Consider the following 11,782-nt stretch of genomic DNA (forward strand, 5'->3'; position numbering starts at 1 on the left):
AATCATAATTACAATTGGTAGCTGTGTATGGAATCACAGTGACATATGACCACTAAAATAAGATTATATAATAAAAAATTTTAATTAATCTGCAGTGGATTCATTTCCTAGGTCTTCACTTGTTGGCTACATCAATTTCATGTTCTATCCGAGAATTTTTATATTTATAACCTTCCAAGTGCTTATTTTAATTACTTTTATACCCTATAGATGCTCTTGAATATATACTCCTCAAAGAATTGTTTTTTTAATCTTTTTGCATAGATATGTAATTTATATGAATGCTCCCCATATGTATATATAATATTACTTTATGGTATTTTGTCACTTTTACTGTTACATATCTGGAATTGAACGTTATCATTTTAAGAGACTATTTATGTCTTTATACCTAAAGATAAGTTTGATAAGTTTAAAAAGAGTATAGATATATCGGCAAGGCCTAATAGTAAGAGTAGGTGGAGCCTCAGGGTAGAAAGTAATATTAGAAGCAAATAAAAATAAAAGCCTTAAAAATTAATTATAGATGTACGGAAAGGTCAATCAAATTAGAAGTAAATAAAAAAAGCCTTAAATTAATCGGTTGATGCGATAGCTACATTACGCTTGTCTTACGGTCGGAGAATAGTAACAGCCAAGTAGCTTTCCGAGTGGCAGTAGGAAGTTAGATTTCCATGTCAATTAATGAAATCAAATCAAGCGAGAAGTAGATTTCCAACGGCGGAGATTTTATGTGCATAACGGTTTTATTACTTATCTCTTATTATTTGTGAAGAAAATTTAGTTACATTACCATCGGATAACGGCAAAAGCATGCAAATACGCGGAAAAAAGAATACGACGCGGAAATCCGTCCAATAAGAGTGGAATTCGGATTAGGATTTGATGCTAGTAAAAGACTGGAGGAGAGAAGAGTTAGTTGGTAGTTAGCAATGGTTTCGAGAAAACGGAAGAGAGGTGCAATGCTGGGGAGTGGAAGCACTTCAACCGTCAGCTTGGCAATGATCGTTGACGACGACGACGGCGGCGACGGGGACTTGGTTCCTGTCAAGTTGATGGCCATGAAGTCCTCGACATCTTCTGATTCATCCTCCGTGCTGAAGCGCGAGAAGCAAATCTTGGAATATCTCGACGGCTGCTCTGAAATCGTTCGCTGCTTCGGCGACGATCACCCCGTCGACGAATTCGGCGAGGAGGCCTACAGCATTTTCCTGGAATACGCTCCTTCTGGAAGTCTCTACGACTGCATGAAGTCCGCCGGCTCAGGCGCCTTCTCGGAGAGCCAAGTGAGACGCTTCACCCTATCCCTACTCAAGGGTTTGGCGCATATACACCGCAAGGGCTACGTGCACTGCGACATCAAGCCGCATAACGTCTTGGTGTGGAGCTCCGACGAGGTGAAGATAACCGACTTCGGGCTGGCGAAGAGGTCCGGAGAGAGGTCGCATGGCATCTTGATCAGAGGCACCCCGCTCTACGTGGCCCCCGAGGGCGTGAAGCGCAACGAGTACGAGAAGCCAGCGGATATTTGGTCGCTCGGGTGCACCGTCGTCGAGATGCTGACCGGGGAGCCGGCGCGGAAGCTCCCGGGCAACATGGAGCTGCCCGCCATGTTGTTTCGGATTGGACGCGGGGATCTGTCGGCGGAGATACCGGAGGCGGTGTCGGAGGAGGGGAAGGATTTCCTGAGGAGGTGTCTGGAGAACGAGCCGGAGAGGCGATGGACGGCTGAGATGCTGTTGGAGCATCCGTTCGTCTCGGCTGATGGTTTGAGGCCGATGGAGGCGTCTGCGTTATTGATGCAATGCTCGTGCTTCCACGAGCGTAATTCTGATGGTTCGAAGCATGGGGGAGATAAGTTTAGTAGGGTGGCAACTCCGCTGCATGGCTTTGTATAGCCTGATCCATGGTTTAATTCTTTAATCTGGAGGACGAATGTATATAGTTTGCCCATTGTTTAATTTGTTGTATATTTTGTAGATATAATACAAGTTGGTGGATCTGAAAGCCCCTTAATTGAGATGTTCTGTTATATGTACATTAATTTGTTGATCAAGATTTTCTATGAATACACGATCTTTTGTTGGTCAGGAATTAATTCACTGTTACAATTCAGACAGATTCGATCTGTATATATATGTACATAATTTGCAAATTATCTTGGATAATTATAGTTTGTAAAATATTACATATCACGCATGCATCATCTAGTTGAGTATAAGTGCAGTCTTTATTTCTTTTCATGAACCGCTAAGTTCCTGTTCACTAATTTTAATTAATTGGTCGTTTCTAGCTAGCTTTCAGGCAAATGTAATTTAATTCCTGATATATATATATATTGGTTTAAAGGTCTCCCAAGCAAGATGGGGGCGTTAAGGGTGATATTTCATTGATTTGATCTTGAGTTATGTTATGGTGTTGGGTTTACTAATTAAGTTAGTTTAGACTATCCTCATAAGATGGCTAGTACGTAATTAGACTAAATTCTAGTTCTCATGTTGACTTGTTCCTACCAGGCTACATCATTTGAAGTCAAGTAGAGTGAATATATGAGAAGGAAGAGAATATAATAAGACAGTTGTAATTAAATGATTTCTTGATTTCTTAGTCCGGATTAATGCATAAGGGATTTCTTCTCCATATCTACAAGGTTATTCTTGTTTTAAAAATGTTTTAGTATCTATATTAGAAGGGTTATAGAAAACTTTATAATTTGAAGCTACAGTTATTATGACAATTTCATTTATGCATTTAAATGAATGAAAACAATATCAGAAAAGGATATTGCATGTTTCAAATCACACACTCGAGGTGAAACGATAGATGAACGCACTTGATGTAACAAATTTCTATTATCCCTATCTTCACAGATACCCAAATTTAAAAAAAAGAAGAAAAAAAAGAAGAAGAAGACATGACCAAGAAATAAGTGTGTACATGTTGAATAAGAGTGTTAATCACATCAACCCGGTGGTACCATATTAATTCACCGCACTATTTGATAAATTCAATTACATCAATATAATTCTATATTATATAACAACAGCAATGTCCTCAAATATATCCTATTCAAAGATTAAGCTCGGTCGGGGTGGAAGGTAATGCAACTGAGATGCCACCATAAACTAATTATCTTGATGACAATCCATTAGTAGCTACGCCTACACCGCGTCCAACATGACCGCTCGCCAGGAGGCAGGATGCACGGCGGAGGCGGCAGCGGCGGCCTCTCCGCTGCCGAGCCTGAGGAGACGAAGGGATGATTCAACAGCATCCCCGCCGTCCACCGTCTCTCCGGCTCCCTCAAAAGACACATCCTCAAGAAGTCCTTCCCCTCCTCCGACACCGTCTCCGGTATCCTCCTCATCAAATCACCAGACCCGATTTGAAGCAACAACATCGGCATATCTGCATTGTCTGGCACCCACCTGGCAGGATTTCCGGTCAGCATCTCGAAGACGGTGCACCCGAGAGACCATATATCCGAGGGCTTCTCGTACACATTCTGCGCTGGACCCTCCGGAGCAACGTAGAGCAGCGTGCCTCTGATCGTCGACGTGCCACACGATCTCAGCCCCGACCTCTTGGCCCACCCGAAATCTATAATCTTCACCTCATCAGAGCTCCATAAGAGGACATTTTGCGGCTTGATGTCGCAGTGGACATAGCCCTTGCTGTGTATGTGCACCAAACCCTTGAGCATGGATAGGGTGAGGCGTCTCACTTGGCTCTCTGAGAAAGCGGACTTGGAGGACTTCATCCAGTCGAAGAGGCTCTGCGAAGGGGCGTACTCGAGGAAGATGCTGTACACCGGTTTGCCATATTTATTGTCGCTAAGATCGTCGCCGTAGCAGTGAACGATTTGAGAGCAGCCGTCGAGTTCTTCCAAGATTTGCCTCTCTCGTTTCAGCATGGAAGAATAATTAGATTTTGCGGACTTCACGGCCATCAACTTGGTTGGGATTGACTCCTCGTCATGGTCGCCGTCGAATATGGCGAGTTTCACCGTTGCGCTGGTTCCCCTCCCTAGCACTGCGCCTATCTTCCGCTTGGTCGAAGCCATAGCAAACTCCTCTGCCTACTACGATCTCTCCTTAGAACCTACGTAGATTCTTTAAATAGGCACGAATCCCAAATCGAATCCTAATCTGATTCGTATTCGAATTGCCATGGCATTTCTTTTTCTTTTTCTTTTTCTTTTTCTTTTCATCCAATTAAAATTCATTCTACAAAACTGAACTCATAAAATAAACTATAATAAGGAGAATTTTTACATTAATTGCCACTGAAAATTTTAAAACATCGTAATTGATACTGCATTGTTTAAATGATCAGAATTGCCACGAAATATTTCAAATAAGTTAACAAATATACGTAAATAACTAAAATCTGCTTAACTAGTTGCTTATCTTTATCCACATTATATATGATTACGGCGGAGACATGATTGAATAAAATTGCTATGCTTCAACCAGCTAAGAGTACGGAGTCATTATATATGAAGTTAAGCAGAATATCCCAAGATAACATTATTATTATGCTTTGTCGAAGCCATAGCTAACTAATTACTAATTACTTGTTTACTCTCCTCTAAACCTACCTGCTATACATGGATTCTTTATATAGGCATGAATCCTATCCTAATCCTAACCTAATCCTAATCCTGATTAGTACTCTACGAATATGCACGGCATTTCTTTTTCTTTTAATCCAATTACAATTAATTCTATAAAGATGAACTCATGAAACATATTATAATAAAACAGATTTTTGCATAATTGTCTCCAAAACTTTCAAAATATTATAAACATTTCTTGATAAAAACCACTATATTTTTTAAAATATCAAAACTACCACTAAATTCTTTTGACTCTTTCGGAATAACAATTATGGTATTAATATTCCTAACGTATCATTATTAAAATTAATAAATATATATAAATACCTAAAATTTCCTCCCTTTTAAGTAAAAGAGTATGAAATATCTATTAATAATTTTATCTTGCATAAAATAAGATATATAAACACCAAATGGTATTGCATATAATATTGGATAGATTAAACTAATTTTAATAATTTATGTAGGGACAAGAAAGTCTTTTTGGATCAAAATTAGGTAGTTTACTAATTTTACAAGTATAAAGTTAACTAATGTATTTGATTGTCTTTAGTTAAGAAAATTAACATTTAGTGTTTTTTTATGATTAAACTCAAAATGCAGGGTTCTAACAATAAATACTCGTATGCTATGGTGCAACTAAGAATAAAAGGTAAAATGCAAGATTTTTTTAATCAATTTCTCTTAATTTTGTTAGAACTGAATTATTATTAACCTCGCTGCTAATAAATTTCTAATTTTATAAAGGTTGAGTATTAAGCCTTGTATATAGTTAATATATTTTTATTAATCTAAATCTGCTAATTGTTCTTAAGTGCTAAATGTTCTTCTTTTTTTAATTATAAATTGGTTGTTAAAATATTAAATTTTAGTTGTTTTTCTTATAAGGGATACATCTAATGATATAAAATTCTCAATATATATTTTCTTATAGTAAGGAAAAACTTAATTTCTATGAAAAAAATTATTCATTTAAAAATAATCTCCCAATTCACCAATGATTAATTTCATGTTGATTAGTTGAAAATAAAGTAGAGATATATATAAATTAATAGAAATGTGTAATTTATAAAATGGATACCAAAACCTTACCTCTCTCATACTCATTTGAAGTGAAAATTTGCACACAAAAAATTTAATTATTTTCTACCAATTTTCTAACTCGATTAAAATTATCTTTAAAATTTTCAAACACTTCAAGATTTCAAATAAGTAATTTTCAAATTAATGCATTGATTGCCCATCTGCTCAATAGATTCATGTGCCTATGAGCGTAATTAAATTTGTTATAATAAGGTCACTCAAGTTTAGATGAGGAGTGCTTTGAAATTGCTCGTAAGGAACTAGAATATTTCTACCCTGACCCTTACGTTTAGAATAACAAAAATGCCCCAAAACTCATAAGATCATTGCAACATGCAATTGAATTCCCAAAGCAGTCCAAAATGAAGATTGCCCCAAATCAATGCAGGGAACTCCTAAGGTAACCCCTTCTACAAAGGTATCTTAGTCAAGATCCCTTTCAATGCTGTACTTGCCTTAAAGAGTTTTTCATCTCTTAGAGTGTCACACATAGAGACCAAAAGGGAGGGTATTTTTCTAACAATTAGTTTCAGAGTGAGACAATCATCGAGGCTAATATGTCTAAAATTGTCGTCGTCAATAATGTTCCAGCCAATCCTACGTGAGTCCAAAGTTTTCTTTAAGCACTCCAAAATGGTCATCCAAAGAAGGGCTCTCGTGGGTTACTAACTCTCTTGGACCACCACGTTGTCGGGCCTCCTTAGCTGCGACTGCTGTTGGTGGTGGACCCGCTAGGGCAGTCGTTGGGTGGTTGCCTTGCTGCCGTGCTAGGTTCTTCTATTGTCAAGTAGGGTTCCATTAGGGGCAGAATTTGACACGGTATTTTGATCGAAGTTTGTTCGGTTGGTTTGGCTGGCCTATATGTGTGTTTGGTCTATTTTAGCCTGTGAAAGCTATAGGAAGCTGACCCTTTGTTGAGAAGCGCTCTGAGTCTAAGTCTCTTGCAACTATTTCTTCTATGCAGGGTAGTCTTGGTAGACCAATAGGGAGGCTTACTCTATGGCCAATGTCCTATCCCCTTCGTTTTTTTTACATGAGTACTTGTATTTTACATATTGATACTTAGGATTAATTGTTGGTCAGTCTATATTTCAGCCAAGAGCGGAGCTTGTTTTAGGATATTATCCCTACGAGCAGGGCTTCTTTTAGGATATTATCTCTACCTTCTTATATTTTGTATCATATTTTAACCACTATTTGAAGGTTAAGGCATCATCTATCTACGAACATTTCTCAAAATAAAAAGGAAAAAAAGAAGGACTCTCGTGCACCAAGAACATAAAAGCTATTACGAAAGCATCCATACCGATATAGATGCTTCAAAGCTCAAATCTTTGAGTTTAAGGCTGCACTTATGCATCGATGTGAAATCTATTGCAGACAGCAACTACTTAGAAAAAGTGTGAGCTAAAGTATTGATGAACTCAAAACTCAAGCTGTCCTCCCTGAAAATGCAGTAGCACATAGTGATAATTCAATGAGAAGCACGCCAAAGATGTGAATAACTGAGCCCAAACGCTTCAAAGGTGCAAGAGACCTAAGAAAGTTGAGATTTTCTTTTGGCATATGGACCAATACTTTCGAAAAGCATAGAGGCTTGAAGATGAGGATGATCAAATCCAAGTCGCAACCATGTACTTGGAGGATGATCCTATGCTATGGTGGAATCAATGTTATGTGGAAGTCAAGAAAAATCTTTACATTATCTAATCTTGAGAGGACTTGAACTAAGAGTTGAAAGCTCAGTTCTACCCTACAAATGTAGAGTTCCTCATGAGGATCTACGAAACTTGAAGCAAATAAGAACATTCAAAGACTACATCAAAGAGTTCACCCATTTAATATTATTGATCTTCAACATGTCGAGGGAAGATTACAGTTTCTACTTCATCAATAATCGGACAAGGCACAAAGAACCTTACATGTTGCCTCACCATCACTGAACAACCGGCAAAGTACAAGCAAAGCAATAACTCCTAAAAGATGAAGCCTTCAAAGTAAGACTAAATTAATGCTGGGGGAGATTGGACGAGTAGTAGCAAAGAATCTTCCTCGAACAGTGACATGAGTTTGTCACAAATTAAGGGTAAAATAATTTGCTATGTTCTACGTAGTGCATATTACTAGGAAGAGGAAGAAGTGTTATGTAGGTCAACAAAAGCAAGGATGAGGTTGAAAACAAACTAAAGCTAGGTGCCATCCAACTCGTTAACGCTATCAAAAGGAAAACCCATAACGTCCAGCCTTTGGAGAAGCATATTATGTAGTGACAAATTCATAAACAAAATCATATATAAGTTCCTGACCAATAAAAATCTATCTTAATTTGGATAAATTTTTCTCGACGGGAATCCACACATATAAGCCTAGTAGCTTAGTGATTCTCATATTCATTTGTCTAGTATGAAACAAAACTAATAATTGAATCTACATCATTTATTCAGCATATTTACTATATTTAAGTAAATGAGTCATTCACAATGCAAACTAGCTTAATCGGAAATTCTTTCAAGACATAATTATTAGGATGAGACGACACCTCAATCTCTTGATATCTTTCTTTAATTTTTATAAATATTTCCGTAACCAATGACTTTGAAAAAGAGGCAAAGGAGAAAACAATTTCTTCTAACTTTTTCAGACTTATTAGCACAATCTTTTGAGGGGCAAAATGGACAGCCAACATTTTAACTTTCTTGCAAGTTTCTTGAAAGGTTTAAGTGCACGATGAAAGTGGAGGTCATGCAACTTCTCCTTGCGTAGTTAGTATTGTTTAAGTTCATCATGTCCTCCACCTTGTAAGGAGAATCTTTGAACTTCCTCAAATATTGTTCCATCTTGGTCTTGGTCTTGTGCTTGCACTTCTCCGCAGCCTTGATCACTGGATGAAATTAAAAAGGATGATGGTCACTTGACCTAGTTGAGATGCCATTGTTGAGGTAGGAGAATCCCTTTGAGTAGGCTATTGATGATGGTAGACGGCAACCATCTAGCTCTAGCGATCACTACTGCCTCTGCCGTAATGTGTGATGAATACTAGCAAAGAAGTGAGAAGATGGAAGCAGGGCTGAAGAGGGAGAGAACCGAGCAAAAGAAGGGGGTAGGAATTAGGCATTTGATTAGTTCATAAATCATGATAAGAATTCCATATGTATGAATATGGATGGGGAAAGGAAGAATAAATAAAGATCGTTTTTTTTATTATTCATTCCATAATTGCATTGCATTTCTTTTTTCCTATTCTTCTGTCTCAGAGGAGGGTGCTTAAAAAAAAGTAAAGGATTAATTCGTTTTTGATAGTTATTTCTTTAACCAGTGAATAGGAGCATACTCTAGATCAGAATCATAGGGAAGTACTACTTGATCATTTCTACCAATTTCAAGTCCTTGTCATATTATGATTCTGTTTATGCATAAATACCTCTTTTTTTATACTTTGCATTATCTCCATTACTAATCCTTTGTGTACCTTGGTATTCCTAACCGGAAGGAGAATCTCCAGCAGAGCATGAAAGGCATAAGAATCTTGGTTGCCTAAATTAAAGTTGCGCACTTCTTTGCTTCTTTCTTCAATTCTTCTTAATCAAGGAAACGTCTGCAGCAACAAGGAGATAAATGGTTAGAGAGAATAAAGATGTGCACTTCTTTGCTCTTCTTTTACTTCTCTTAATCAGGAAGACAAATTAGAAAACAGCTGTATAGATGGAGAGAACCAGCAAAAAAGAGAGGGAGACGAGGATGAAGTGAGAGCCAAGGACAGGAAACTGCTCACCAGATTTGACAAGCTAATGAATTTAATTATAAAATCTCCACTGTTATTATTGAATGTTGTTATATAGGATAAAAAGGGGCTGTGAAGCCTGATTCAAAGAACATCTTTAAGGCCAAGGAGAATCAGGTAACCACATACCAATAATACTCTGTAGACCAGACCTTTACGTCGGATATAGCATGTAACACCAAATTCATCTTTTAGTCATGCATTAGACACGCGCTTCTCACCACTGGTACTTTCAGATGTTGATCTTGTATCAGGTAAAGAAGCAACTCTTAAGTCTCTTATCATGTTGGGATACTTTCTCTCTATCAAGGTCTGAGCGAAAGCAAACACCTCAGCTTGAGGGGCCGGATCATCATCCACAACATTGTATACTTTCCTTAAAAAAAACAATACTGTTATTAGCAAACCAACATTTTTTTGAACTATTCCTCCCTGAACGAGAATAAAGAATAAAAATAGCCCAATAAAATGTAGAAATTGTTTTCCTATAGTATCATGTCCAGAGTGGTAAAGATGAGGGAAGTCTGGTTATATAAACATGGAACACACCCTGAAAGTGGAGCATTCATGCTAGCCTTAATTGCCCGATAGATGTCCGCAACATGAATCCGTGCTGTGTAATACCTGGACTATCTCAACTTCTGTCCTTCTGACAAGGATTTCCTTTTAATGATGGTATCCAGAGCACTGGAACAATGATACTGAATCATTATAGTGATAGAAGCCATGACCAATATTGAGACATTACTGAAACTTGAAAGATAATGTAAAACATAAATGGCAACTAGCAGCAATGCAAGAACCTCCATCTCATAGACTCATAGAACAAGAAACTTCACAGCAAGCTAGCAAGTGCACACACAATTGAAAGGATAACCAAAGAAGTAGTTCATTAATCCAATACTCCAGTCAGTTGGTAATAACATCAAAACATCCATTTATACTTTATAGCAGTCCTTGTATGTCACAATGGAGTCATTTTCATGGCTATAAATATGTGGCAAGGCATTTTATAAAAAATCTGTAGAAGAAGCATGGGTATGCAAAGTACCACAAGTGTATGTTGGTATGCGGGGATCAAGCACAATTAAGAGACACACCTTACAATTTGCCAAAAATATCTACCTTATATCCTTGGCTCATTGACCTGGTCTCTGGGACTGAAGGAGTAACTTATAACCAATTTTTAAATAAAAGAAAAAAAAAATCGGGGAAGAGATATTGTCAGATTATAAGATGCAAACCTTCTTCCAGGATCATATATCCCTCCTAGTCGAAATACATAAGAAGAAAGACCAAGCTCATTGGCTAATTGAAGCCACCCTTTTTCTGCTGTATATCTTAACTTAGCATATGCACTTTTCAGGTTCACTGGGTAGCTGCACAAAAGATGGGCGAATGTAATTACACCTGCATTTCTACATATGCATCATTAGAAAGTTAACTTGCAGAATTTTCAGCACAACATAGATACTTACTCCTCATCAACCCAGGCACCCCCACAATCTCCATAAAAACCTGCCATGAAATATTAAAATGGACTTTCTGCTTTGTTCAGCACAACCTTGTTTATAAAACAATCGAACGCAAAGTCCTCAAAAATATGGCAGGGTAGTTTAGATGTAATCCTACTTGTTGAGGATAGGTAGCATCGCCATTGAAGATTTCCCTGTCTCAATGTACTTTCCAAGTCATCATGTAGAAAGAGCAACTGCAAAAAAGAAATTAGTGATAACCATGCTTACGGCCATTCACTAAAATGGCATTTAGAAGCAATCTCTATTGAAAAACAAAAAGCATTCCAAAGATAAGAACATGTTTGGGATAAAAGTTAACTTACAGGATCACAAATTTCAGCCATAGTTGGGATGGAAATGAGGAAATGAGCAAATGAGTCACATGTTGCAAAGCATGCAGGTCTGTCAGCCTAGAGAGTCAAAAATATAAAATACAAATAGTACAACATAAAAGAAAAGTTACTAAGATAAAAGTTATTGACGAGACTTGAACTGAAAATAAAGCAGTCAATGAGCATAAACATACAAGATATGTATCTTATTGATGTGTAGAACACATTAGGCACAGTTGCTGATTGACAAATTAGATCAAGTTACATCAAAGATTCAAGTCAGCAAGCACAGAGCATTGAGCACTGAGCGTTAATTGCAGCAGCCAAAATCAGAAGGGAACACAAGTTCTGTTAGAAAAAAAATATATTTCACAGAACGAAGTTCAGAATACTCGTCTATTGACCAGTCCAAGTTAGTACAGTAATGGAAGTCCAAAGAATTTCAATGTGT

General features: G+C 37.4%; 2 protein-coding genes and 1 pseudogene across 2 annotated transcripts; 1 reads left to right on the forward strand and 2 right to left on the reverse strand.

Moving 5' to 3' along the window:
* Positions 1 to 932: 932 nt before the first annotated feature.
* On the forward strand, positions 933 to 1,898 carry LOC140781429 (mitogen-activated protein kinase kinase kinase 20-like). Its single transcript, XM_073127383.1, has one exon. It carries the CDS (start codon positions 933 to 935, stop codon positions 1,896 to 1,898), a length of 966 nt encoding a protein of 321 aa, XP_072983484.1.
* A 1,250-nt stretch (positions 1,899 to 3,148) lies between these two features.
* On the reverse strand, positions 3,149 to 4,063 carry LOC140781430 (mitogen-activated protein kinase kinase kinase 20-like). The gene has a single exon (XM_073127384.1). It carries the CDS (start codon positions 4,061 to 4,063, stop codon positions 3,149 to 3,151), a length of 915 nt encoding a protein of 304 aa, XP_072983485.1.
* Positions 4,064 to 9,579: 5,516 nt separating this feature from the next.
* Positions 9,580 to 11,463, reverse strand: LOC140781431 (uncharacterized; annotated as a pseudogene).
* Between the last annotated feature and the right edge of the window lie 319 nt (positions 11,464 to 11,782).

The sequence above is a fragment of the Typha latifolia genome, chromosome 2 (genome assembly GCF_019914945.1).
Source record: "Typha latifolia isolate L0001 chromosome 2, TyphaL0001v2, whole genome shotgun sequence".
In the NCBI taxonomy this organism is placed as follows: domain Eukaryota; kingdom Viridiplantae; phylum Streptophyta; class Magnoliopsida; order Poales; family Typhaceae; genus Typha; species Typha latifolia.

Coding starts and splice junctions, on each gene's coding strand:
- LOC140781429 (XM_073127383.1), top strand. CDS start 933: ATGGTTTCGAGAAAACGGAAGAGAGGTGCAATGCTGGGGAGTGGAAGC.
- LOC140781430 (XM_073127384.1), bottom strand. CDS start 4,063: ATGGCTTCGACCAAGCGGAAGATAGGCGCAGTGCTAGGGAGGGGAACC.